This window comes from Trichoplusia ni, chromosome 21, assembly GCF_003590095.1.
Source record: "Trichoplusia ni isolate ovarian cell line Hi5 chromosome 21, tn1, whole genome shotgun sequence".
Classification (NCBI taxonomy): domain Eukaryota; kingdom Metazoa; phylum Arthropoda; class Insecta; order Lepidoptera; family Noctuidae; genus Trichoplusia; species Trichoplusia ni.
This window is the reverse complement of record NC_039498.1, coordinates 5,518,668-5,543,661: the sequence shown is the minus strand read 5'-3', so window position 1 is coordinate 5,543,661 and position 24,994 is coordinate 5,518,668. Positions and strand designations below refer to the sequence as shown.

Sequence of the window (24,994 nt, the reverse complement as noted above, 5' to 3'; positions counted from 1 at the left end):
GAAAAAGTAGAGAACAGAAATAAAAAAATAGAAGATCCCGTAATACTGTTTATTTAATAATCAGAATTTGTCGACAACAGAGATAATTTAGTACCATAAAATGGCGTAAATAGATTTTTTTAGAGTGAATAAAGACTCATTTATGTGAGGTTTTTGTATGTTATACAAAATACTTTTTATAATCTCAATTGTTTCCTTAAAAAATAAACGCTATATGTAGCTTAAAAGGCAGGAAATTTCCAAAATTGCCTCACCCAGCGTCTTTGTTCACCCTTTTCTAACCTTAGTAAACTATAACAAATAAAAAAATACGTTTTTAAACTGAAACAGTAATATAGAACTAAAACTTTTTCTTTCTTTTGATCTAATCATAATTCCCAGTTTGTGCCGACTAGACAAAGATACAAAATACAAAAATATGTAGGAAAACGTTTATTCTTAAAAAATTAGACTGAACTCGATTTTGTCGATGCCAGCGAACAAAGCGAGTCCAGAGGCGTGTAAAATATTTATGGATTTTTCATCCATTTGAATCACTAATAGGACGAAATCGTCGTAAAACTCGGATTTCTCTACAATCCATTTACTTGTAGAAATCTTTGGATTGTACTTCTCAATCATCGTGAATAAATACGGTACATTAAAGTCAAAAAGACAGTGAAATTTCACCGCCATCTTTGTAACTTTTGGCCCATCTATTACTTTTAAATGGCTTGCGGCACTTACAGTGCTTTTCAGCCAAGCTAAAGATTTTTTATCTTGGCAAGTGTAAATTAAAGCGCCTTTTTGGAGGCCATGACACATTAATAATGGCAGCTCTAGCTGCCTGGAAGTCAATATAGTGTGCGAAATTAGTTTTTGAATTTCCTCTGCGTACACATCATTGATACACTCGTTCGGAAAGTTAACAGGTACGATATACACATTGCTGATTTCGTGACAAATTTTGTCAACTGTACCAGATTGTTTGAAAAGAGTTACATCACTATTATGTCTTTTATCACATTTTTTTTCACTTACAACTACCTTTAAAAGCGTATCACGATCAGTCTCACGTTGCTTATTTATATCGAAAGAGTTTTCTTTATTTGTTACGTCACTTTTAAAATCGATGGCGCGATCATTTTTAGCTGGATTAATTTTTGCAACGGAATTTACGGGACCGTCGTCCTTGTTTATAACGATTTCTTCATCTTTAATCGAATCGATTTCCTCAATAGAATCGACTTCATCACTCGATTCATAATCTACCAAATCGTTATTGAAATCGATATTGCAATCTTCGATGCAATCTATATTTTCCGCTCCCGTAGCGGGAACAACACTAACATCTACATTATCATGCGATTCTTTCATAGAATCTTTAATATTGGTTTTTATACTTATTTGTTGATTCTCAACAACTTTATTTTCTATTTTAACCTTATTTTTAATAGCGTCCTTCACACTAATTGTAGGCACAACATTTTCTTCGCATAAAATGTTTTTAGAAACGTCCTTACTAACTATAGGATTATTTACGAAAATATTTTTGACACTATCTTTATTATCACTGGCAACACTACTCGTTTTATCATCAGTAAAATCACTGGTGGTAATTTGGCTTTCTTCATCACTCGCGTAGCTATCATCCGAATCGGAATCAATGTCTTTGGCAACATTATCTACGGCTTTACGGTTTACAACACTAGTTTTTGTCTGTGTATTGTTTTGGTTAACAACTATTTGTAGATTTGGTCCATTGTAGTTGGTCACGAGGCGCATTGACCTTTTATTTTTGGATATCTTCATAGTCTTTGTCGCAACCTCATTGGGGTCAATGAAATCGTCGAGGTTGAATGTGTAGGTGTAACTTTTGATGAATATTGGTACTGGCTCACCGCACCTCCTTTTGAGTATGGCGAATTTTCTGAAACACATATATTATATTAGTTAATAGCTGTTGAGAGTGGTGGTTGTTCGGAAACCTCTCGCACATAGCAACGACGTCAGAGGCGCGACTGGCGGGGGGGGGGGGGTCCAGCGGGGAGCGCGGTGCGGGGAGCAACGAAGTACGAGAATCGCGGCGCACACACACTTTACCGATCAGCTGTGAACATTGTACGCGTCGCGCGCCGTTTAATTATATTGGTAAGTTCCGTTGCAAATAAACCAGCACCTATATTTCGGAAGCAGTCTCATTACTTCTACAAACCCAAGAAATCTCCCTAACAGTGGTTACGTCCAGAGTCCATTTGGAAAATGAACATGAAAACATGGATAGAATGTATAATTAATCCCACCCCCTCATAAAATAATAAAAAAGCAATACAAAAATCCTCATCATAGCATAATCTTCATAATAATATGTGGAAAATGTTGTGGTTATTATAAAATAAAACCCGTGCACAGATATCACTAAAAGATTTTTGCAGTTGAAAAGCAGCCTATGTCCTTTCTCAGGCTCAAGACTATCTGTGTACTAAATTCAATTACAATTGGTTCAGTAGATTGCCGTAAAAGCTGGACAGTCGGTAGTCGACAGCCAACAATGTTGATAGCTCTATATTATAAAGAAAAAACAAAATAAACTCACCTATCATTACAAGAATATGTCACATAGAAGTTATATTGTCCCATACGGTTTGTAATTTCCACTGATATAGCCTTCTCAAGGTGCGAAGACCCCTTTGTAATCTTCTTATTGTACATATTCAGAGCGGTATTAAGGAAATTCTTCTGTTTACTTGGCAACGGCCGATTACTCACGAAAATAATCTCCTCAAAATCCGATATAACAAAGAATAAAATCTTTATTACGATAAGCAGTCTTAACTGCATTGCTTTAAAGGTCCTTTTCCCGTGATAAGCCGGGGCCAGCTGTTTCAAAAACGTCATAATGTCTTCTTTAGACATTTCGGCGATCAAATCGTCAGTTGTTTGTTTTCTTTTCTGCCTTTCTAACAATTCTTGAGCGAATTCTACACGTGATTTGGTGATTTTTGTCAAGACTACTTCGCTGTAAGGAAAAAATAATAAATTAAATTATGACTTCAGTATTTGTGTAGGTTCCCTGTATCGCGATGGGGTTTTACAAAAATTCAAGTCACTTGCACACAACCACCAAGATTCAGAAACAACCATTTGTGGATCACATGAATACCTGTCTTACGCGGGGATCGAACCCTAACATGTCGCGTAGAGAGGATTTGGCGATGTCCTTAACCACTCGGCTATTAATGTACTTACTAGCGCCCATACGCTAAAAATCGAAAATGATCGCACGGGATATAAGATCTGGATAAAAACTATCCTATGTGTTATTTCTGGTAATATAACTATCTGTATACCAAGTTTCGTCCTAAATCCGTTCTGTGTTTTCGCGTGAAACAGGAACAAACATCCATACATACAAACTTTCGCGTTTATAATATTAGTAGAATTTACTCATGTACAGCCACATCACGATACCTTGTGATCTAAACCTTTTTACAATGTGCAATTTGTGCCGTAACATCATAATCATACTCACTAGAATCCATGCGGTAAGTAAGCCGACACAATGACCCCTGGCATCTTATCATACAAGTTTAATATATCCTTGATAACGCCCTTGACATATTCACCCATCTCAATCCCCGGTGCCTTTCTCTCCGCCAGACATTTAATGAGTTTCCTTAAGAAAAGTCTGTTTCTCTTAGTAACATGAGTCTGGTACTTAATAGTTTTCGTTGTTATATTGGTCGCTAACAATTCTAATATGGCTTTGAGCATGTCTATATGAAAGTCAGCCGGATCGTTAAACTCATTATTGTGTATATTTGGTTCATTTTTCTTCTTATTAACGGTTTTCTCTATATGTTCAATGATATTCATAGTTTGTTTTGCCTTTCTAATGCTATTTTTGCTTCGTCTAACATTTGGTGTTGTATTTTGGGTGCTTGGAGGTGTTCGGTTTGGAATGTTTTGCTTGAATATGATGTTGAAGCTCTGGTTCTTGAGTAATTCTTTCGTTTTCTTGACAATGATGTCTGTTTCACTGTCTATTGTTTCTGAGTCTGTCTTGTTGCTAGGCTGTATTTGTTTTACTGGTGGTTTTTGATTTGGTCCATGACCGAGGCCAGCGGCGGCGTTCTGTTAAACAAGATAATGTAATTGGGTGATTGAGTTGGGAGGTTTACCAATAATGTATGTTTCGATATTAACTCCTTTTTGAAGTTTAAACTGAGCTGTCTATATGATGGTTAAGATTATTGTATAATATGGAAGAGAGGTCTGTAAAAATCTTTTTTCGGAAAGATAGGTAATTAAAACATTTGAGACACTTACTTTGACCCTTATCTAAACAACACGAATTCATAAAGATAAACTGTTTTAATGTAAAATAAGCAATAGATTAAAATAAAATAAAAACCCACGTTTTTAAATGTGTGCACTCCATTCAAATTTCATCAAAATCGGTCCAGCCGTTTCTAAAGTTGTAAATCGCAATATCAGACTGCTAGCTTACCGGGAAGTGCCTCAAAATTGAGTTGCAAAATTCCAACCGGCACGACAAACAAGAAAAGTGAGTGTATAAAAACGAGGGAAAAAATTGGTATTCATAATTATTCAAAGCTCAAAAATAGTTGTTATCCCTATTATGCACAATGTAGAAAAGCAGACAAAGTGGTGTACAAGAACTAGTATATTTAACTATAGTTTATTACATATAATACCTACCAACTTCAATATAGGCATGATGGGCTCTGTGATACCGTCGCCGCGGGTCCCCAACGCGCCGCCATCCCAGCCCATATCCCGCATCATTCTGTAAACAATCGAGAGATTAATCGATTCTTATCGATGGTGATCGATTAAAGTACCAATGTTGACGATTTGGACGTGACTGAGTTAGTCATTAGGAAAAAAAATAGATTGTAATCGAAATGTTTTTTTTTTAACCTAAACCCACATTGAGGAATTTAATTCTTGTGTCACGGAGGATTTTACATTCAAGTCACATCCAAAAGGACCCAGAACCAGGAAAAGCGTTAGTGGATCATAGAAACTCTTGTCCTACGCGGGGTTCGAACACGCGAAATATCGCGCATAGAGGGATCTGCGTGGCCTATGCCACTCGGATGCACACGAATACACGAATGCTTGTCCTGAGTCTGGGACAGTCTGGGTGTCTTCGTGCACGTCACTTGAATATTTGTGAAACCCACCGCAACACAAAGATTAAATTACATTATGGCGGGGATCGTTTATACAGAAAAGGAAGTTATTATTACTCACTTAATGGCTATTTCTGACTGTACAGGTACGGAGAGAGCTTTTATCAGTTCACTGTTTTGTTCGAGCCGCTTCCGCAGTGTCTTCATCTCGTGATTCAGCTTCCCTTGCGTTTTTGATGTACATCTGTAAGTAATTATAATACGAATTTTAACGTTTATCTATGCTGTGAGTAGGATGAATCAATTAAAAACCCTTCCGATCCTTGGCATAAAAGTGACTGCTCGACGTGATAAAAATAAGACATTAAGACATATGTAATGATTTAGCATAGCAGCATGACTATCTGACCTCCTCGACCCAGCCACCTGGGCAACACGATACCCCTTAGTAAGATTGTGTGTCAGACTTTCTGACTACCTTTAACAGCCGGGGCCCATCCCTGTTTTAATGATCCGTCCAAAGCTCGTTGTTTTCATGGTTACCCCCTCCCCATCCCAACCGTACCAAGCTTTGCCACCCTGTTCGATTGAATCGTACAACTAACTTAACCACGAGCTCTTTATTACAAAGATATGTAAATTGGACTCACTTTCCACTCCGTTTCAGTTTAGTAGATGGCGTCAATGCTTCTGGCCACATGTTCCTCACGCCTAATACAACTTCTTGTACTATTCTAGGGGCAGGTTTATTCGCCCCCTCTCCGCCAGCCGGCTTAAAGCATATACCACTGAAATTATAGAAAAAAAAAGTATTGATAGGTGCATTTTTTAAAATATATTTTTATTATATGTAGCATCATACGCCTCTAAATATCTACATAGCCTTTTTATACTACTGCATATGTTACTAAGTCAGCCACAATGAAGGAGCGGTTGCATAGCACTAAGGGCATAAGAATAGGAGACGAATATGAAACTTAATGGTGGTGTTACACTTGATCATTTATAGCAGAGGTTCTCAAATATTATATTTTCATACGCCCCCGCCTCAAAAAATTAACGCACCCCCTTTAAAACCAGTTAAAGTTCTTTATAACTTGACATAAAATAAATTATTGTGAGCTAGGCTTTTTTTCTATCTTAGCCTTGTAGCTTTCACTGCCCACAAGGGGGCGTTATCGTCCACTTTGGAAAATTATGTTTTATAATAACAGAACAACGAAACGCTCGGCAAAAGGGTTTCACTCTTTCAGGACCGAATATTTGGCCAATTCGCCGAAAAGAGCGCCAAGCAATCGCGCGAAAAGTACAATACAAGGTTCTCCCTCCCGTACTAAAGAATGTAATAGTTGTATCGCGGGGTGTTGTACAAACATTCAAGTCACATGCACAAAGACATCCAGACTCAGGACAAGCATTCGTGGATGACACAAAAGCTTGTCCTTTACGGGGATCGAAATTCAACACCTCGCGCGCAGTGAGTTTTGCTTAGTAACCTCTACCTGCGACTATCCATACAAAAATTCTGTTTATGAATGACCACGAATAAAAGTATAGTAATTATAATAATTTTCGACAAGTAACGTGAATTTGACTTGTCAGTTTGGTACCTAAAATATGTATTTTTTAACGACTCCTGCACTCAGGAAGATAAAATTTTACTGCAGGGGTTTCACAAACATTCAAATCACATGCACAAAGACATCCAGACTCAGGACAAGCATTCGTGGATGACACAAACGCTTGTATTACATTCGTGCGATTCATAAGCTTTACCAGCCGGTAACTTAACGACCAGATGTACTTTATTTAAGCCACTGTTTACATTCAGCGTAGTGGTAATTGTCGGCATTAAATTTAAATTTGTAACATACACTCAAGCAATAAAGTTCTAAAATATTTATATACAAAAAAGTGGTACACTAGTCGACCCGTGCTAACTTTGCTGGGCAGTTAAATGTTTTTACACTAAAAATAAAGCTTTCAATTAAACATGTGTTGTTATAAGTTTGTCTGTCCGTGGAATAATAGCTCCCGAATTGATTGGGCAATTTTAATTAAGGTATTGTATTGACGGCGAATTATGTGCGAGTATTCTTACATTTGATAAGCAAGCTTGTTTAATATAGTACCTTAATCATTAAAATATAGGTAGGAATTACTGGGGAGAGACAAAATAAAAATATTGGCCCAGACACACACACACACACAGATTACTGGGTGCCAGGGAATAAATATGAGCCTATAACCTTATTTTTGTCAGTCCAACGATCAGACCACTAGACAATTACAGCTATACGATAAAAAAATATTACACATTATTCCACATGCTAAATTATAATTAATGATATTCACACAAGCTTGAATTTTAATGAATGATAGAAAATATTGGTTACGAAGGCCGTGTATTGAAGCTGTTATACTGAAAATCGTGATGAGGTGATAAGGTGGCTGATTTAGTAAATTATTTGGCGAGATATAAGGACAGGTTAGCTTAATCATTTGGTCTTACTTGACGCTTTCTGTGGATACTTAGTTAGCGTTGTAAAAGAGAATTAGTTTATTAGGGGCTAACTCATTTTAAAGTAAGTAGTAAGTGTAGTTACTCCTATCCTATGATTGGTCAGAGTTTAAACCATAGGCCTATGATGTTGATACACAACCTTGGAAAAATATCAAAGTCGCAACATCACTATTTACAATGGCCGACAAATGAATGAAAATTGGATTAAACTTGATACTATTTAATATCTTTACGTCACAAGCTCGAATGGTCTCGTAAACTTGAATGCATAAACTGTAGTAAAGATTGGCAATTCTTTGCCGATTTTGGTTGTTCAGAAAGAGGCAAAAATACTTGACTATTATTTCTTATTAATGTAACTAAATAGATTATGACTTTTTCTACCCAGTTATCATCTTTAGTCAGCAAAGACCTGCACTCATAGTGACGTAAAGAATAAATGTGCATTGATCACCTCGCTTGTTCACTGGGAACGGTTCTAAATGTTCTAATATTTGAAATCAAGGCCCAACCGCTAATCTTAAAGTATTATTTCGCTCTAGGCCGTGTAGTGCACTGTCCTACATCCACAATTGATTCTGATTTAGTATTTCTCATGTTTTTTTTTTCGTTTGTCATAAGTCGTTCATAATTTAACGAAAAAAACTACAAAGAACTTTGATAAAGTAACATTACTTGCCTGCATTCGCTCGGCTCCTGTAATCTCGAGCTTACAAATCCGTGCATACTAAACAATTATTAGAAACCTAAATATTAACATATTCTAGCTACAAAATTTTCATTAACTCCGAAATCAATTTATCCTCCGTATACATTTTCATCCAGCATTTCACTCTTTTAGAGGTTTTCTGTTTAAAAATACCTATTTTTTTTTAGTTCCTCATTTCTAGATTAGAGTATTACTAAAGAATTTAACTGTCTCTGAGACTGGCAGTGAATCTTTTTACTCGTAGTGGCGTTTTTAATACTCAAAGTTTTCATCAATTTCTTATTCCTTAATATTAATGAGTGCAAAGGCATAAGTTAGTGTAAAACGACTGGCATGATGTTCAACCGCTAAAATAACTGACTATTTTAGCTCTAATACAGGAACTTGTCCAATAAATAGCATTGCATATACTTTGGATTCTTCATGTCTGTTCTCCCATAGATCCATCAAATAGAGTAAACTATCATATTATATTAAAGTTCTCAACAAGGCCTCTGCATGTTGGACCTGTGTCCCCGTGCACGCCTTTACAACGACCGGGTCTCTTCACATGAAGTTATCCCGTGAATACAATGAGATCTAAGATTACGATATGGAAAATAACTGACCTTGATAACGAAGTAGCTCTCGCTGATTTTTTCTTCTTTTGTTTTGACTTTTTGCTCTCCTTTTTGGGTAAACTGCAATAAATAAAAATGTTTTTCTAAGATATTAAAATATTATAAATAGAAAACCAACTGTATTAAGACGCTGAACTAATTTAAAGTTGAATATAACCACGATTACGGACATCGATGCTGATAGAGTTATGCGGATGCTAGCTAATTTCCCACTATTGGGCAAAGATCTCTTCCTATTTAAAAATAAGACTTTAAAAAATAAGACTACAATTTTGTGATTTCAGTTCTTTCAAATCAAATCAAATATATATTTATTGTTTCAAAATAATTGTTACAATGTTTTCCACCTTAAAACTAACTTACAATTTATGTGCAATACAAGAGTACATTTTAATAGTGGAAAAGATTCTTCTTTAAGGAGTATGGAGGAATAAGATCACTTACTCTGAGTGTTTAGGCGGAGGCATAGCTTTCGCGTCTTCTGCCTCACTACAATAACAAAAAGAAAGAAAATAACTAAAAATAAAATCAAAATAACTCAATATAAACTTAAATAAAAAAGAAGACAGTCAAATGGATATTCAAAAACTGATAGAAGACAGCTATTCATATCAGCAACAGAATCGGTCCGAAAAAAAAACGATTTGAGAACCTCCCCACTTTGAACACGGTTGAAATAGAAAAAAAAACAGTGAAATAGAAGCTTAAGTATTGAACGCTTTCAACAAAATCTTGGAAGCTAATGCCGACTGTGAATTTTTTGACAACAAATTCTGTGAAATGATCTGCTTATTTTATGCGAAAATAATAATATTATATAATAATTAAATGTTAATTGTACTAAATTTTAATCGAAATGTTAACTGAATATTCTAATGTAATAATAATGTGTGTACTTAATATCTAATCCTAATACTGTATTTATTTTTCTCATTCTGTGTTAACGTAATTGGTAATCCGAGTTTATAAATAAATGAAAATACTCAAAGAAGAAAACACACCAGTTAAAAAAAAATCCAATAAATAAATGAAAATACTCAAAGAAGAAAACACACCAGTTAAAAAAAAATCCAATAAATAAATACTTTTTGGAAATATAGGAAGATAGGAGGATCCCCACTTACGCTGATGTTGATGGTGTACTGGTCCCCGAGTCTGAAAGCTTAGCCTTTTTAATGTTCCTAGTGCTGAAAGAAAAATGTAAATATGTACTTTGAAATCTTCAAAAAAGGTTAACAAAAGAGAGTGAAAAGGATATCTTTAGGACTTTGGATTAGCAATGAGATGAATATTAATCTAATATTAGATGGAATATTAATAATATCGTATGGGAGAAATAGTATCTTATTATCTATACTAATATATAAAGCTGAAGAGTTTGTTTGAACGCGCTAATCTCAGGAACTACTGGTCCAAATTGAAAAAATCTTTTTGTGTTGAATAGACCATTCATCGAGGAAGGCTTTAGGCTATAAACCATCACGCTGCGACTAATAGGAGCGAAGATACAATGGAAAATGTGAAAAAAACAGGGCAGGTATAAATCATAACTCCACGGGGACGAAGTCGCGAGCAACAGCTAGTATATGTTTAGGTACTAAAAAAGGCCAATAATCTCGGCGTAACTTTTTATACCAAGATTACATCATATAAGTAAGGGATGTGCTTTACTCATTTAATTTGTATTTCAAGCGAAAAATACTTAACTGATTATCATCAAACTTTGAAGATGTGGATTAGAAGTACATAACTTAGGTTTCGCTTTATTATCTAATATCTATAGCTTTATATAATCGATTAATTTCTTTTTATTCTAAAATTAACACAAAAAGACCCACCAGGACTTTTCAGTGCCTAAACAAACGGCATATAGTACTCAGCAAGACAGGAAGGTGACAACAATATATCTAAGGAAAAATGAGGAGAAATAAGGGTTTAGGAGGTATAAAGCGGAACAAATGTACTTACGATGTCGGTGAGGGTGGCGCCGACATATTCTCAACAAATTTCTTTTTCAAAGATTGTCTTGATTCACTAAAATATTGAAATAATACATTAAAATAATTTCAAACTTTGTTTTCATTACATTAAAGTATTTTTCCGCTTGGCAAGTAACATTTTTACAAATGTTAATGTTGATCGAATCTTTCAAATGTACGGAAGTGACACTCCCTCTAGAAAAGTTTCATCAAAGCGTAGTACGTTTTATTTTTGACTTGACGACGGAAAATGATTTTGATATAACATAATGTATATTTTTATAATCGACCCCCGAGTTTGTTTCGACGTTTCTTCTCAGGGTTAACAGATAGGAAATGTCACAAAAAAAAACAGATTTGTAAAAGTGATGATGTATCCTACTCACATAACAACTGATTTCAATATTGAAGTTTGTACAAATGTAACTTGCCGTTGGAAAAGTTAAACTTAAAATATAAATACATACTTTAAATAAAAACATAAAATTGTATTATTTCAACGTAAATCTTAGGAAAAGCTAATTATTACTACTATAACTATTTCATCCTACTGCCGTTTATAGATATTTTCGGATTATAAAAGATTATGAGTGAATGAGACGGATGATGGAGGAGTATGGGGGATTTAGACGGAGAAAAGAGAAAGAGAATGTATACTTACGGTGGCAATATGGCTTTTTTGTTGTCAAACGCCGGTACTTTCACGATTGTAACGACCCTAGAAAATTATCACTAATTAATAAAGAAAGGTTCAAAATAGTCTTTATTAGAATGTGGTAACATTGCGGTTCTAGACACAGATTTGTATTTAGGTAAAGTAGAAGTTCGATCTCAGTGCAGGCAAATCTAGCAAACTATAACGTCCCGTAGCTGGGCACAGGCCTCTTCCCGTATATAGAAGGTTTGATCATTAGCCGCACTAGGTCGCTTCGAGCGATTTACTCGATATGTTTTCCAGCACCATTTGTCAATATTGACATACACGCCCTACTAATAATAAGAAAGTTTTTATGTATGGATGTTTGTTACTCTTTCATGCAAAAACAACTGAACGGATTTAGACTAAACTTGGTACAACGATAGTTAGATAGTTTTCATCCGTATTTTATGTCCCCGTTGGATCATTTTCGACTCGTATCAGGCGGGAGCGCGGAAAGCAGCTATTATTTCAGATATATGACGGATACAAAATGTGGCATCGTTACTTGTTAATTATAACATTATAAAAATTACTCACCTAAGCCCAGTAATTTTATTAAACCTATTCTTCTTCCCCTTAACCATTTCACAGGGATACTTATTCAACAAATCAACGACATTTTGAAGGTACGGATGATATTGCTTCCTGAAGTTATAGAATAGGCAAGAAGTTAGACTGAAAATCAGTCTGAAGAATCTTTGTTGGTCGTCTGTGGCCGGGTCTAGGGTCAGGCTGGCTCTTTGTTCATCCTTCAAGAACTCTATGACTTCTTTAAGGGTCTCGCTGATGATGCACGGTGATAGTTTATTCAGGAAATCAATGTCCTTTGCCCTTTGACCTTTCGTTTTGAGTCGTATTGTAGGGTCAGGTATGTCGTATTGAATTGAATTTTCTTTGCTGTAAGAATTTTTTTAACATAGTGTGCTTAAGTAGTACAAGTAGGCTTTGCGTGACTTGAATATACATATATAAATTCTGTTTATTTGTTTGGCTTTATACATTTGTAAACCTTCATGGTGAAACACAGAGGCCTACAATTATTAAAGAATTTCCAAACCTGTGTAATTTTATTTATTTACACTTGGCTTTATTATATACTTATATAGTTCTTATAGTTGTAAAAATGAACAAGAATTTGTAAATTAAAGAGAAAATTGTCTTACCTTTGCCTTTTGTAGTCTTTGAAATCACCATTTAGATCTTTTATTAGTTTCTTGACCACTATACTGTTACTGAAAAAAAGAAAATATTGAAGATAGAAATAAATGCTCCATTTCCATTTTCTATTTTTTTAAAGCGACGCCCGCATTATTTCCTGCGAACTTTGAAATACGAACCAGTAACATTCCATTTCACACACTTATCTATAAACTTACAACCATCATATAAACAATAAAAACTAATCAGCACCACTTACCCAGTCAAAGCTCTACCGGACGCCTCCGTACCAATTTCATACTTCGATTTATAAATCTTGACAGCTTCAAACAACGCAGTATACAATCTCTTGTCCCTGTACTTCAAATAATCATATCTCTCTCCTTTCTTAACACTCGTGAGGATATCTTCAATGAACTCCACTTGTTCCATGGTCAGATTACGGAATGTCAAGAAGTATTTGGAGGTGTTCTTTATCCAGTCTAGTATGATGGTGAGAGTGAATTTTATGAATTCGTTGGTTATCATGTCTGGGTCCGGGTCTTCTGATGTTGGTGATGGCGATTGGGGGATGTTTAGGCTTTCCATTGAGCTGGAATATGGGTGATTTGTTGTTACAAACAAAATTAAAATATTCAAGCTAGAAAGTAGTTCTTTTTGAATGTCATATATTCTTTTACACAGACATATATATTGTCCACCCTTCACCGCTTAATAAATGCTCTGGTTGTGACGAAACGGCGCAACATCACAGCACGCTGTCACTTTGTTACAATAACACATAAATCGATTATTAAGGAACACTGCAAAATAAGACAACATTTACGGATGGTGGGGTATCACTAATATGGCGCTTAATGAACTAAAGAACAAGACAGTAGTATAACCAGACACCACAATTTTATGCAGATTTTTGCACAACAACCGTGTTACTGCTGAAATTTGTTTTCGTGTTTCTAAGGTTAATCTCTAGAACATTTCAAACTGTAAAGATAGTTTTAAGTTGGTGAAGTAAATAAATTAGAAATATATATATTTTGATATACCCAATTTGAGATTGAGACCCAATAGCAAGCATCTTATCAATACCTGTTTCATATACAATGGATATCTGGCTTTTATACAAAATATTATTATAATTACCTTGATACAGATGATATTGGAGTTTTACTCTTTACCATTGGCACTGGCACTGCTACTGCCATTGGTATTGGTACTTCCACTGGCATTGGCACCGCTGCTGGTATTGGTTCAGCTAATGGCATTGGCACTTCTTTGTTTTCTTCAGAATATACTTTTTTGTATATAAGGACACTGAAAATACAAATACTGATTAATTTTGGTTCATATATAGTTATTATTGCATTTATAGAGTGGATGTCAGGGCATTGTGGTGCAACTTGGGGGAAGTCTAGGCAGAGTAATGGACTAAAATAGGCTGAGTTTTTAGTCTTTTGTTTTAATAACTTAGAAAACCACAAACACTACTGGAAACTGGCTACAAGGAAGCCAATGGCAAGTCATAAATTACTGCATTTTTGTTTAAATAAATGTTTTTGATAGGAGTAAAAAAAATGTTTATTTTTTGGATGCTACTTCTTGCTTTAGAAGAAAATGTAATAAAACTACACAAATTATATGTATAACATAAAAATAAAAATAAATCAAATAGTTTACAAACAATTGAGTTATTTTGGGGATCAACAATAAGAAAGGATCATCGCTCAAGAGCTTAGGTAGAAAATGTCGCACAGCTCCTCTTATTAGTTGTAAGAAGAAATAAATATTTTTCTTTTATCAATAAAACATACATCTGCTTAAAAAACTAAGGAGCCAAACATGACAAAATTTTGATGGGACCAAGAGAACTATTTTGTGTTAAATGAAGAATACAGATGAATTAAGAATCCTTTTTGAAGTTGTTTGTTGGAGAAAAGTATGAAAGTAATTTGAAATTAAACATTAAAAATAACTTACTTATTAAATTCTTTTCTAAATTCGTGAGTACAGGAGATTCTAAACTCCTTCGTATTATTAATAATGTTTATAATTTTATTACAAACTTCTTTGTAACTCTCGTCCAACTTTTCCGACTTCAGGACATTTACGTCCAGCGCTATTGCCTTAAATATACTTTCGTACTTTTTACATATAAAAGGGAAACAGAGTTCCTCTTGTTTACATTCCAAAAACTGTAATAACTTCAGTAAATTTAAGTATAAAATGTTATAATCTAAATCTTCAAGAAGCTCGTCGAAATTCATAGTATCAATATCCTTTTCTATAGCATTGAAATTTAGTAAATTTTCATTTTTATCAAGTGTTTCTGGACTTGGTACCAGCCGGTTGTACCATAACACTTCATGCGGATCACACGACATTGTTGTTAAATACACTTAATATTTAATGTAAAATGTTAAGAAAATAGTTCGGTTGTAGTCGGTATTAAAGTTTAACAATAAATCACAACTACACGACAGTTACACCAAAGCTTCATACGAAAAATAATCTCGGACTTGTAATAAAATGTAGTGTCCATTGTTTTTATACACTAGTTTTAGCGTTGCGCTCATGTGACTAAACATTTGTGTATATTTTTAGTAGGTAAACTTATTTTATTACAATATTCAAGGAAAACCCGGGAATAGTGAATGAAGAATTCGGTAACCGCTATCTATCTATTTATATGTCATATTCAGTCTGACATTTTTAGCTTTATAGTCTATGGTCGTATGTTACAAAAATAGGAAATTGAATAGTAGAATTTGCAGAAACCCGATCATATTGGATCGATAGATTTTATGATTTTTAGTTTCATATCATATTTTTTTGTTGAGCGTATGGTATCAATTATTTATAAATAAAATATCACTAATTGAGTCAAATATGTATAACGGAAACCTTAAGGAAGACGTGGGCTTTATTATTTCAGAGGATCTTTATTATTTAAGTAAATACAACACAACAGAACAATGTGTTTAGACTTTAGAGATATATGCACCGGTGACCGGAAGTTTTATTGTTTTCCATACTCCTGAGCTAAAACGTAAGGTTTTGTTTAAGTCTAAAAGGTGATATTTATTTCAAAATATTACTCCACATGCACAGGCACCGCCTCGCCACTTATCGTTTACAGTACCAAATAAAATACCCAAAATGAAAATCAAAGTATCATCATCATCACCTTGATTATCATGCAATGAGTGCATTGCCCTAGGCCCTAGTTACACTTAGCTTATTATTCCTTACAACCCCGTATCTTATTTTCCGCGTGATTGGTAGAATCTGATTTATGAAATGAAAACACTCAGACTTATTTTGACAATTATGGTAATTATTGATTACAAACTGTGATTGAGTCTTGTTGTTATTTGAGAAAATGTCGTTCAAGAAGATACGGCGCATAGGTAATTTCAGAACAAATAATATGACTGCGAAATTTGATGGAGACTGGGATGTTGAAAAATACAGGGATGAGCACGAATGTGAGGAACATTGGCTTTTACGAAAAGCTTTCATGGAGCGATGGAAAAATAATTATCCGGAAGAAAGATTGATATGTTTAGCGCGTATTTTCTGTAATGTTGAGCTAATGGGTTGCAGATATCCCCCTCTAGTCATGCAGGAGATCACACACCTGTCTTACGAGGTATTTCATTCATATTTCAATTAAATTTCGCTAATAAACTTTGCTTATTTATTCCCGCCTTTTCCACGCTTTTCTTCATATTGTAACTGATAAAATAAATGTAGTAGGTATATTATATTATATTATTTTCTTTATTTTTTTTATTATAAATAAATAAAAAATAAATATGTTATGTATAATAGAATTCATTCATACTCGTAACCTTGTGAAAAATAATTAAATAATTAATAAAAAAATAACCTCGCAGGTTGCACAAAAATATCGAGAACAGAGAAAAAATAAACTAAAACGAACTTTTGTGTCTGCATCAGTAGCAGCAGGAGACAAGATCAAACGTATTAGACGTGAGGCAGGAAAAATAATTGTTCAGCCAAAAGTTCCCCGAATAAATTTTGTACCTCAAGGCAATACCATTGACACTGGCAATGATAAAGACATTAGCGTCAGTGATAGCACAGGTGTCGCTGAGAATGGCACAAGTCTCCATCCCAATGATGCAGGTCTCCATGACAATGATTTACAAACAAACAATGAAAGCTCTGATGAGTGTAGAAATGAGGATGATGGTACCAAAGTAATAGGAGAAGTAGATAACAAGGCAGCCACCTTAATAAGAGCGAATGAATATTTAACGGAAATGGTAGATGTTAAATGTATAGATGTCAAACAGTTTAATGAGAAGATGTTTAACACTGAATTTGGGAAAGTGGTACTGTTAGTCAGGCCATGGGCAAGGAAGATGGAAAATATTCTAGGTAAGGCACATATGACCAATTTTAGCCACAGCAGCTATTGTCACATAACATGCCAGCTGTGCGTGACTTTTATAGTGTACAAGTGCGTGCGAAAAGACATGTGCACTCTCTATTCCCCTTATTCTCATAGCCTATTGGGACAGTAATATAAATAAGGCTTTCAGTCTCGATACATTTTCGAGTCTCGGGAAAAAAAAAGCTCTGTCCAGTCCGCAGAAAAATAAGTAACATAGTCAAGGTGCATAGCGTTCATACAATAAGGCAAATAATACAATATGGTTCAATTAAGTATATTTAATAAATCAACTATTACAATACAATAAAATATTTAAGTAAAATTAACATTTGTTGTGTTCTATTTGAAAACCAGAAACTGATAATAATTTCTAAAACACAAATCGTTTTAAAAGGACCTTAGTCTTGGCTTGGCAAATGTCAGCCATCACACCCTCGTCCAATTGCTAAAAATTAAAACCTAAAAATTGGCTTAAAATTACACTTTTCGTATCCTTTGTAATTCGTAATTCATTGTATTAAATAAAGGTGTGCCTTCCTGTACTGAATTTCCAATTATTGTGTAGAAAAATGCTTAGGAGAATAGGAATTATTTCAAATCATTTATTGGCCATTGTAAATAGCAGAATCGGGGCCCTGTAATCTAATATTTCTGAAGCGCTGCATTTAGGCTCATCATTAGGCTTTAAATCAAAACATTTAGATATTTTTTTTTGTATTTGTAGCTAGTACTCAGGCTTGCGGGGTGCACTTACGCAGTACTTATTCTGATGACATATACACTCTAAGCTACAAAGGGAAGATCATAGCTCAAGCGCCCGGTACCAAAACTGAATCAAGGAGTATTGTAGAGAATCTGGCTTGGGAGGTAAGTTTTGGAGACATTTGACCTAGAAACATGTACATAAAGATCTATTATCATCTTTTAAAGGCTGTTGTAATCGTGGGAGAGAGATAGAAAATATGGCGTAAAGCGATGTCTCTCTTCCACTATTAAAGTATTTCTGTAGTTTAAATGTCTGGTCGTCCTTATACTTAAAAACTCTACAAGATGAAATACACTGTTAAGTCTCAAGACGACTGTGTTAATTTATTTCCTTGACTATACATTCTATAGCAATGAAATTTGTTATATGTGTATAAGTATTTTTTTAATTGCAATACTCAATATATTTATTGCACTCCATATGTTAAACAGGTGTTACATAATATAAGTATAGCACACTATGGACCCTGTAGGGCACGGCAATGTAGGAGAGAGGAGGATGCTAATGTGTTGTAATTATTATTTTTTATCGTTTTTCCTTCTGCCAGTCCTCTCCCGTGACAATTTTTTTTTCTTGGAGATGATTCTTAGAGTTAACATAACGGTTTGTCTAATGTATGTGCTAAGCCTTGCGAATGTTTTTCATTATAGCGAACTTTCTGGCGCCCGCGAAAATATTTACGCATTATACATTTAAAGTATATTTTGTCGATTTTGCAAAATTACTCTTGAATTTTTTGCTTCTATTTGCTGTAGTTATATGTACAGTATAGTTCCACATTTTTTATTTGTAATTATTTATTTGATAACGGTTTACTCACGCGTTGACTTATAAGGATCGCCCGACTCGTTTCAGACAAAACTGTCCTTAATCATGAACTAGGATAGTCGGCCTATCTTTATAAATACTCGTGAGTAAACTGTTAAAAAATAGCAATTGTGACTTCTCTTCAAGAGACTTATTTCATTAAAATTTAATTTAACCAAAGAGTTCTTTAAACATTTTCTTTAGATAATGCGTCTTATTCAACGTTTATTTTCCATTGCTGCAGAAGTTTCGTAAGAGCGTAATCAGTGTGCTTATAAAGGAGCAATGGGTGGCTCTCGGCGAAACCATTGGACACAAGGATGTGGACGGACAGCAGGCGAGGAAAGAAATGTTCGGGACGCCAGTCGAAAACTCTGTCGCTATTAAGTAAGTCATTATTACTTAGGGACCCGTTCAAATATTCATCATCATCATCAGCCTTTAGTAGTCCACTGCTGGACATAGGCCTCCCCAATGTGCGCCTTAGCGCCCTGTCTTCGGCTTGCCGCATCCAGCATCCGCCTGCAGTTTTTCGCAAGTCGTCATCCTACCTGGCCAATGGGCGTCCTACACTACGTTTGACGTTCAAATATTACGTGAACAGATTTAATAGAATTATTTACCCCCCCGTCAGCAGAAGTAAGCAAAGCTCTTACCCCTTCAACCCAAGCTTACGTAAACATTTCTCAATTATATTTGTATTTAATTATTTTATCATTTTAATTTAAAAAAAATTAACATGAATTTAGTATAGAGATAAGATTTTACTGGGACAAAAATATTATAATCTTACGAACATAGCAAACTTTTGCTTTCAAGCTTAGACAAGGTGTGGTTGCCATTCGTAAAAAATAAATAACTACGGCTGACGTAATCAATCAAGCCTCGCCTACCCCCCATGTCATCTAAAATAAGCAAAGCAAGGACCTCTCCAACATTCTCATAATGCTTATGTAATACCGTACCCTCTTTGTTATGCGACTGCATCAAAAAGAGGGTACAGTTTTGATGGTGAAATGATGGTGGTGATGGTGAAAATAGATAGGAATTTTAAGATACAAAAAGCCATCTCAGAAGACGGGACGAGAATCGTTTTAAAAGAAGTCTTGTAAAATAATAATACAACATTTCAATGACACAACTAATATTTCTCAACTTTCAAGCCTCAAACCAAGCAGGGCTTGTAATATGAGTACTGGGCAACTGATTTAACTGTTAGTTAAATATATGTGGGAAATCAAACGTCTTAATAGTCATTTAGCTTCTTTTATTTCCGTAAATTAATTATTAAGCAGTTTATTTAATCGTTCATGCGTCTTCTTTCTTATCGTCTTTCGCCATTACTCCAATTTGCCCTTCTCTCTCACGCTATCCCGCTCTCACTCAGTTTACCAGCTTGACATCTTGTCCTTTCATCCCCACATATATGTATTTCTAAATGCATACATAACATAAATTATTTGTACCCAGACAAACAACTGTGCCTCGTTACAGAAACATTTTGTGTATATTAGTAAGTATGTATTTTTATCCTAGGATGATGAAGTTGATGGGCTGGCAGGGCGGAGGCCTCGGCTCTGATTCTCAGGGTATCGCGGAACCGATCAAGCCTAATCTTCAAATGGTAAGCGTAATTCTCTTCATTTTTTTATAGGAAGCAAACGAGCATACGTATTATACGTATCAACATGTTAAATTTCAATTTCAGGTCACCAGTCTAAGAAAAGTATTAGCGCCTAGATTTTTTAAATACTGGCAACTTAAACCTACCTAAAAATTATCTGAGTGATGCCTCACCTGCCTACATAAACTCTGCCTGGAAATTTGTAAAATCTTGTTTTAGAAACGCCTTAGCGTCCGTTTAGACGATGCGATAAATATCGTCCAAGTTGTAATACATTGCTGACCATCATATTTCACGTTAGATATTCAACCTGCGTGGCTGCACAATTTATTGCAGCATGGTTTTCCTCGCATCGTCTATAAGTGCCCTTAATCTTGTTAAAAACGTGCCCCAATCATTCTGAAACTGTTCATAATATAAAAAATGAAGTAAATATGCATAAATTCAAGAACAAACTAATGTTATTTCTTATAGAAAAGACTTATTATATTATTGAAGATTTCTTGAATGATAAAATTTGATACTGAAATGTATGTGTAATCTAAATCATTTGTGACTTAGTCCATATCTGATACTTTCTTTTTTAACTGTGTAAATTCAGAAATTTTATTTGTCACCATCTTCAGTGGTAGAAAATGGGATTCACAAAAGAAAAATACTTTAAGACCTTTCATGTATTCTGACGATCTCCGTGGTCGAGTGGCGAGAGCACTGGTTTCAAGCTGTCGCTCTGAGGTCCCGGGTTCGATCCCCGGTCGGGTCAATGTAAAAATTCTTATTTCTACATGGTCTCGGGTCTGGGTGTTTGTGGTACCTTCGTTGTATCTGAATTCCATAACACAAGTGCTTTAGCAACTTACTTTGGGTTCAGAACAATACATGTGATGTTGTCCGCATTTATTTATTTATTACCTACTAGCTTTCCGCCCGCAGCTTCGCCCGCGTCGAGGTCGGTTATATCGCGTTTCCAAGAGAACTCTTCAAAAGTCCGAGATAAAAACTATCCTATGTTCTTTCTCAAGGTCAACTCTATCTCTGTACCAAATTTCATTAAAATCAGTTCAGTGGTTTAAACGTGAAAGCGAAACAGACAGACAGACAGACAGAGTTACTTTCGCATTTATAATATTAGTAGGGATGTTCACAAATAAAGATGATTGATTGATAGACACATATGTCATATAGGTGAACCGCGCGGGGCTGGGCAGCGAGCGCACGACGGACATGCGCGCGCTCCGCAGCTGGGCGCGGCAGCTCATGCAGCGCTACGCGCGCTCGGACGCGCTGGACGTGGACCTCGTGTTCAGCGCGGACTTCAGCAAGGCCGAGCGCGCCGCCCTGCATCTGTGCGCGCAGCGGGCCGGACTCGCCTCCAAGAGCTACGGCGATGGACGCGACAGGTCTCACACACATTATCTAGAATATAAAATACCCGTGTCACGATGTTAGTTACCGTACTCCTCCGAAACGGCTTAACCGATTTTTACCAAATTTTATTTGCGTATTCAGTAGGTCTGAGAATCGGCTAACATATCTGCTGATTGCTCACACTTTCTTTTTTTGGACAATTTTTTTTTATAATTTGTTTTAAGAAATACAAACAACTAGAAATAATTCATTAGCCAAAACACCATTTGCTGAGTCAGCTAGTTTTGTTTTTATATATGTACTAGCTGTAACGCGACTTCGCTTAAGTAAATGATGAAGGGTGTCAAAAGTAGCTCTAAATGGTTCGAGTAATATTACACACGCTGCCGCATGTCTAAATGAAAGTCAAAAGTAACTGATTAAATTGTTTCCGTATCTGGACCTGCTAGATACAATTTTGTAAATTGTATCAAAATTAGTCTAGCAGTTTAAGCGTCAAGAAGAGACAAACTTAGACATGTCTGTCGGTCATATTTAATTTATATACATACATATTTACATTATTTACATAGTATCCTTCTATCTATCTATCTAAGTACTAATCATAAATTTTCAATCAAAACTTTTTTAGATCTGACTTCCTTGAAGAACATTTCGAAAACACAGATTCAATATCGATGGCAGCAAAGTAGAAACGGACATCTACAAAATCGCAACTTTACAGGAGAGCAGATTTAGTTTAAAAGCGTGGTTATTTTGCGAGTTATGAACCGATTAACCTGAAATTTTCTATGATGCTTTAAAATAACCTTCTTTATGAATTGTGTAATAGGTTTTATCGCTACATCGTTGTTTTACTGAAATAATGTAGATGTCTTTTTTTACTCTGAAAAAACATTGACGTAGAAGAAGACATCTGCCTGATAACCGTTTATACGTGTGATAAAAAAGTGCCCATTTAAAATATCTAATAAAGTAATATAATAATCTTCTGTAATACATTTAAGGATATTTATAGAACATCTTCTAAGCAACATGCAAACAGTATTCTACTTTTTTTGACCAAATTTTGTAGATGTCTTTATTTACTTTGCATTTAACATTTTATACATTATCAATAAATGAGTTAACTACAACTCATCTCCATCTATTACTATCAGTTGAACTCATTTATTTAGTTACCAAATCACGTAAAATATATTATTGTAAATAAAAACGCAATATAATACTATGATTTATTTATTATTAAAGGTATCGTTGGCAGATAGGCAAATATCAAACTGAAATAAAATAAAAAAGAAACACAGAACAATATTTTAAACGCAACATAAACACTACTGTCTTATTTTTACTTATAGGAGGAAAAACGAGATCAAAACGTTAACGATTAGGTACGCACGAAAACGCACGAAAACATACCCGGTACGCGCTAGAATGTGACAACTGACTGATGTCATTGTTGACGTTTCATTCATCTGTCAAAGCTCCGAAGTAAAGGCGGACAAATTCAAATGTCCGTTTCTACTGCGATGTTTTTTAAAAATCCAGTGTAGATGTCTTCATTTACGTGTCAAATTTTCTTTATTATAATGAATTTTGAAAAAAAATTAATACTGACTTGTAGGTAGGATTAATATAAGCTAATTTTTGTAAAAAAAGCATTTTCATAAAAATGTAGATGTCCGTTTCTACTTTGCTGCCATCGATATACAAAATATGTTCCCAAATTTTCTACACACATTATATTATCAAAATCCCAACTCTTAATTCTCATTACAGATTCCTTGTCGTCAAAAAGAAGATAGATCCTTTCACCTTAGTGCGAGCCATCGTAGAAAAAGGTGGAGTCACACCGAAACACCAACTATACATACCAGCTGTACTTCAGGGAAATTAGACGATTAAAATATTATGCGGGTTTTAAACTACGAGAGAAGGTTCAAGGTAATGCAGAATAATGAAAACTGTAACAAATTTCAGCATTTTAAGTACTTATAAGGGTCTAATCAGACGGACCGCATTTCAACCGTCACACGACTGCACGCCGACTGCAATTGGACCGCACAGTTGGTTTGCAGTTCTGTTGCAGTCGTGTCAACTGCATTCAAACTGCATATTTGCAGTTGGATTGCAGTTTAAATGCAGTCCTTCTGTCTAAAGCCTAAAAGTACCATAATACTTGACCACGTGAGTTTCGGTTTCGGTATCGGCCGGAAAACCAGTTTCGGTAGGATTTTAGTTTTAAGTATACAACGTGGCCCTACATTGGCGACATTAATTTGACACACGGTTAGGGCTCAGTAAATGTATCTATACTATTGCTGTGGTTAGGGTTTAGGGTTAGCAGCCATTAATCATTATGAGTCATGATAGGTGTCAATAATTCGCGAAGTGAATTTTTTTTTGTCTTAAATAAAAATGTAACTCAAATTGTGAACACTCTGTACGAAAGTTTATTCATAGAGTTACATATTTACGAATAACAGGTGCAGGTTTTTCAAAGATACATTTTTAGTAGTTCCGTAAATATTTTCACGAAGGGCCTATTTCACAAGTTCCCGTAAAATTACTTGACAGATTTTTTCATACAAAGAATGTCATATTTTTCAATTTATCTGCCAGATAACGGCTTGTCAGTGTTTGTAAAACAGGCGCTTAGTAAAGTATAATTAATATGAATCTGTATTTGTGTCCAATTTATGTCACCATTGAATCGCCACGATATATAGTCGTAAAATTATGTGATGGGGTGAATTATGATTGTGCCAATTGATGGGGTGAATATATAGAAAACCATTCTCTTTTACTCTCACCCCCTCGGGGGAGGAAGTGGGTGGTGTCAGACTCTTACTGACTAAAGCTGAACCGCCGGGCTACGTCATCCGCGTTTTTGTGTCGGCGTATGGCAATGCGTTGCTATCTTTATGCACATAGATAATCTTATAAAATACGCATTTATACACATATAGACACCCTGTATTGAAAATACTTTGATCTCAAATATAAGCAAACTAAAAGATTGTTTAAAAAAAAAAACAATGTTATAACCCCAAAGCATCTTCTTTCGTTTTAAACGAATTTACATTTACCCCATTTATATGTAAAACTTTATGGTTAAAACCATAAGCAAGGAGTGAGGTGGCCTATTGAGCCTATTTAATGCAGGTTTTTTAAATAGCCG

At 35.0% G+C, this 24,994-nt stretch overlaps 2 protein-coding genes across 5 annotated transcripts; one reads left to right on the top strand and one right to left on the bottom strand.

The window, feature by feature from the left end:
* Positions 1–35: 35 nt before the first annotated feature.
* Positions 36–15,474, bottom strand: LOC113504100. Of its 4 annotated transcripts, XM_026886205.1 has the most exons (16): positions 14,806–15,474; positions 13,972–14,142; positions 13,088–13,420; positions 12,834–12,902; positions 12,208–12,567; positions 11,632–11,688; positions 10,960–11,025; positions 10,116–10,178; positions 9,436–9,480; positions 8,980–9,051; positions 5,789–5,926; positions 5,260–5,382; positions 4,702–4,789; positions 3,512–4,113; positions 2,576–2,998; positions 36–1,909 (listed from the first exon to the last, which is right to left on the bottom strand). In XM_026886205.1, exons 1-16 carry the CDS (start codon positions 15,207–15,209, stop codon positions 439–441), a joined length of 4,485 nt encoding a protein of 1,494 aa, XP_026742006.1. In that variant the 5' UTR covers positions 15,210–15,474; the 3' UTR covers positions 36–438. The 4 variants fall into 4 exon arrangements, with proteins under 4 accessions (XP_026742006.1, XP_026742007.1, XP_026742009.1 ...); XM_026886206.1 differs by lacking the exon at positions 9,436–9,480; XM_026886208.1 differs by lacking the exon at positions 10,960–11,025.
* A 192-nt stretch (positions 15,475–15,666) lies between these two features.
* Positions 15,667–23,871, top strand: LOC113504102. The gene is made up of 7 exons (XM_026886212.1): positions 15,667–16,477; positions 16,725–17,232; positions 17,973–18,115; positions 19,066–19,208; positions 20,358–20,445; positions 21,631–21,845; positions 23,593–23,871. The coding sequence occupies exons 1-7, from the start codon at positions 16,208–16,210 to the stop codon at positions 23,708–23,710; spliced, it is 1,485 nt and encodes a 494-aa protein (XP_026742013.1). The 5' UTR covers positions 15,667–16,207; the 3' UTR covers positions 23,711–23,871.
* Positions 23,872–24,994: the final 1,123 nt, after the last annotated feature.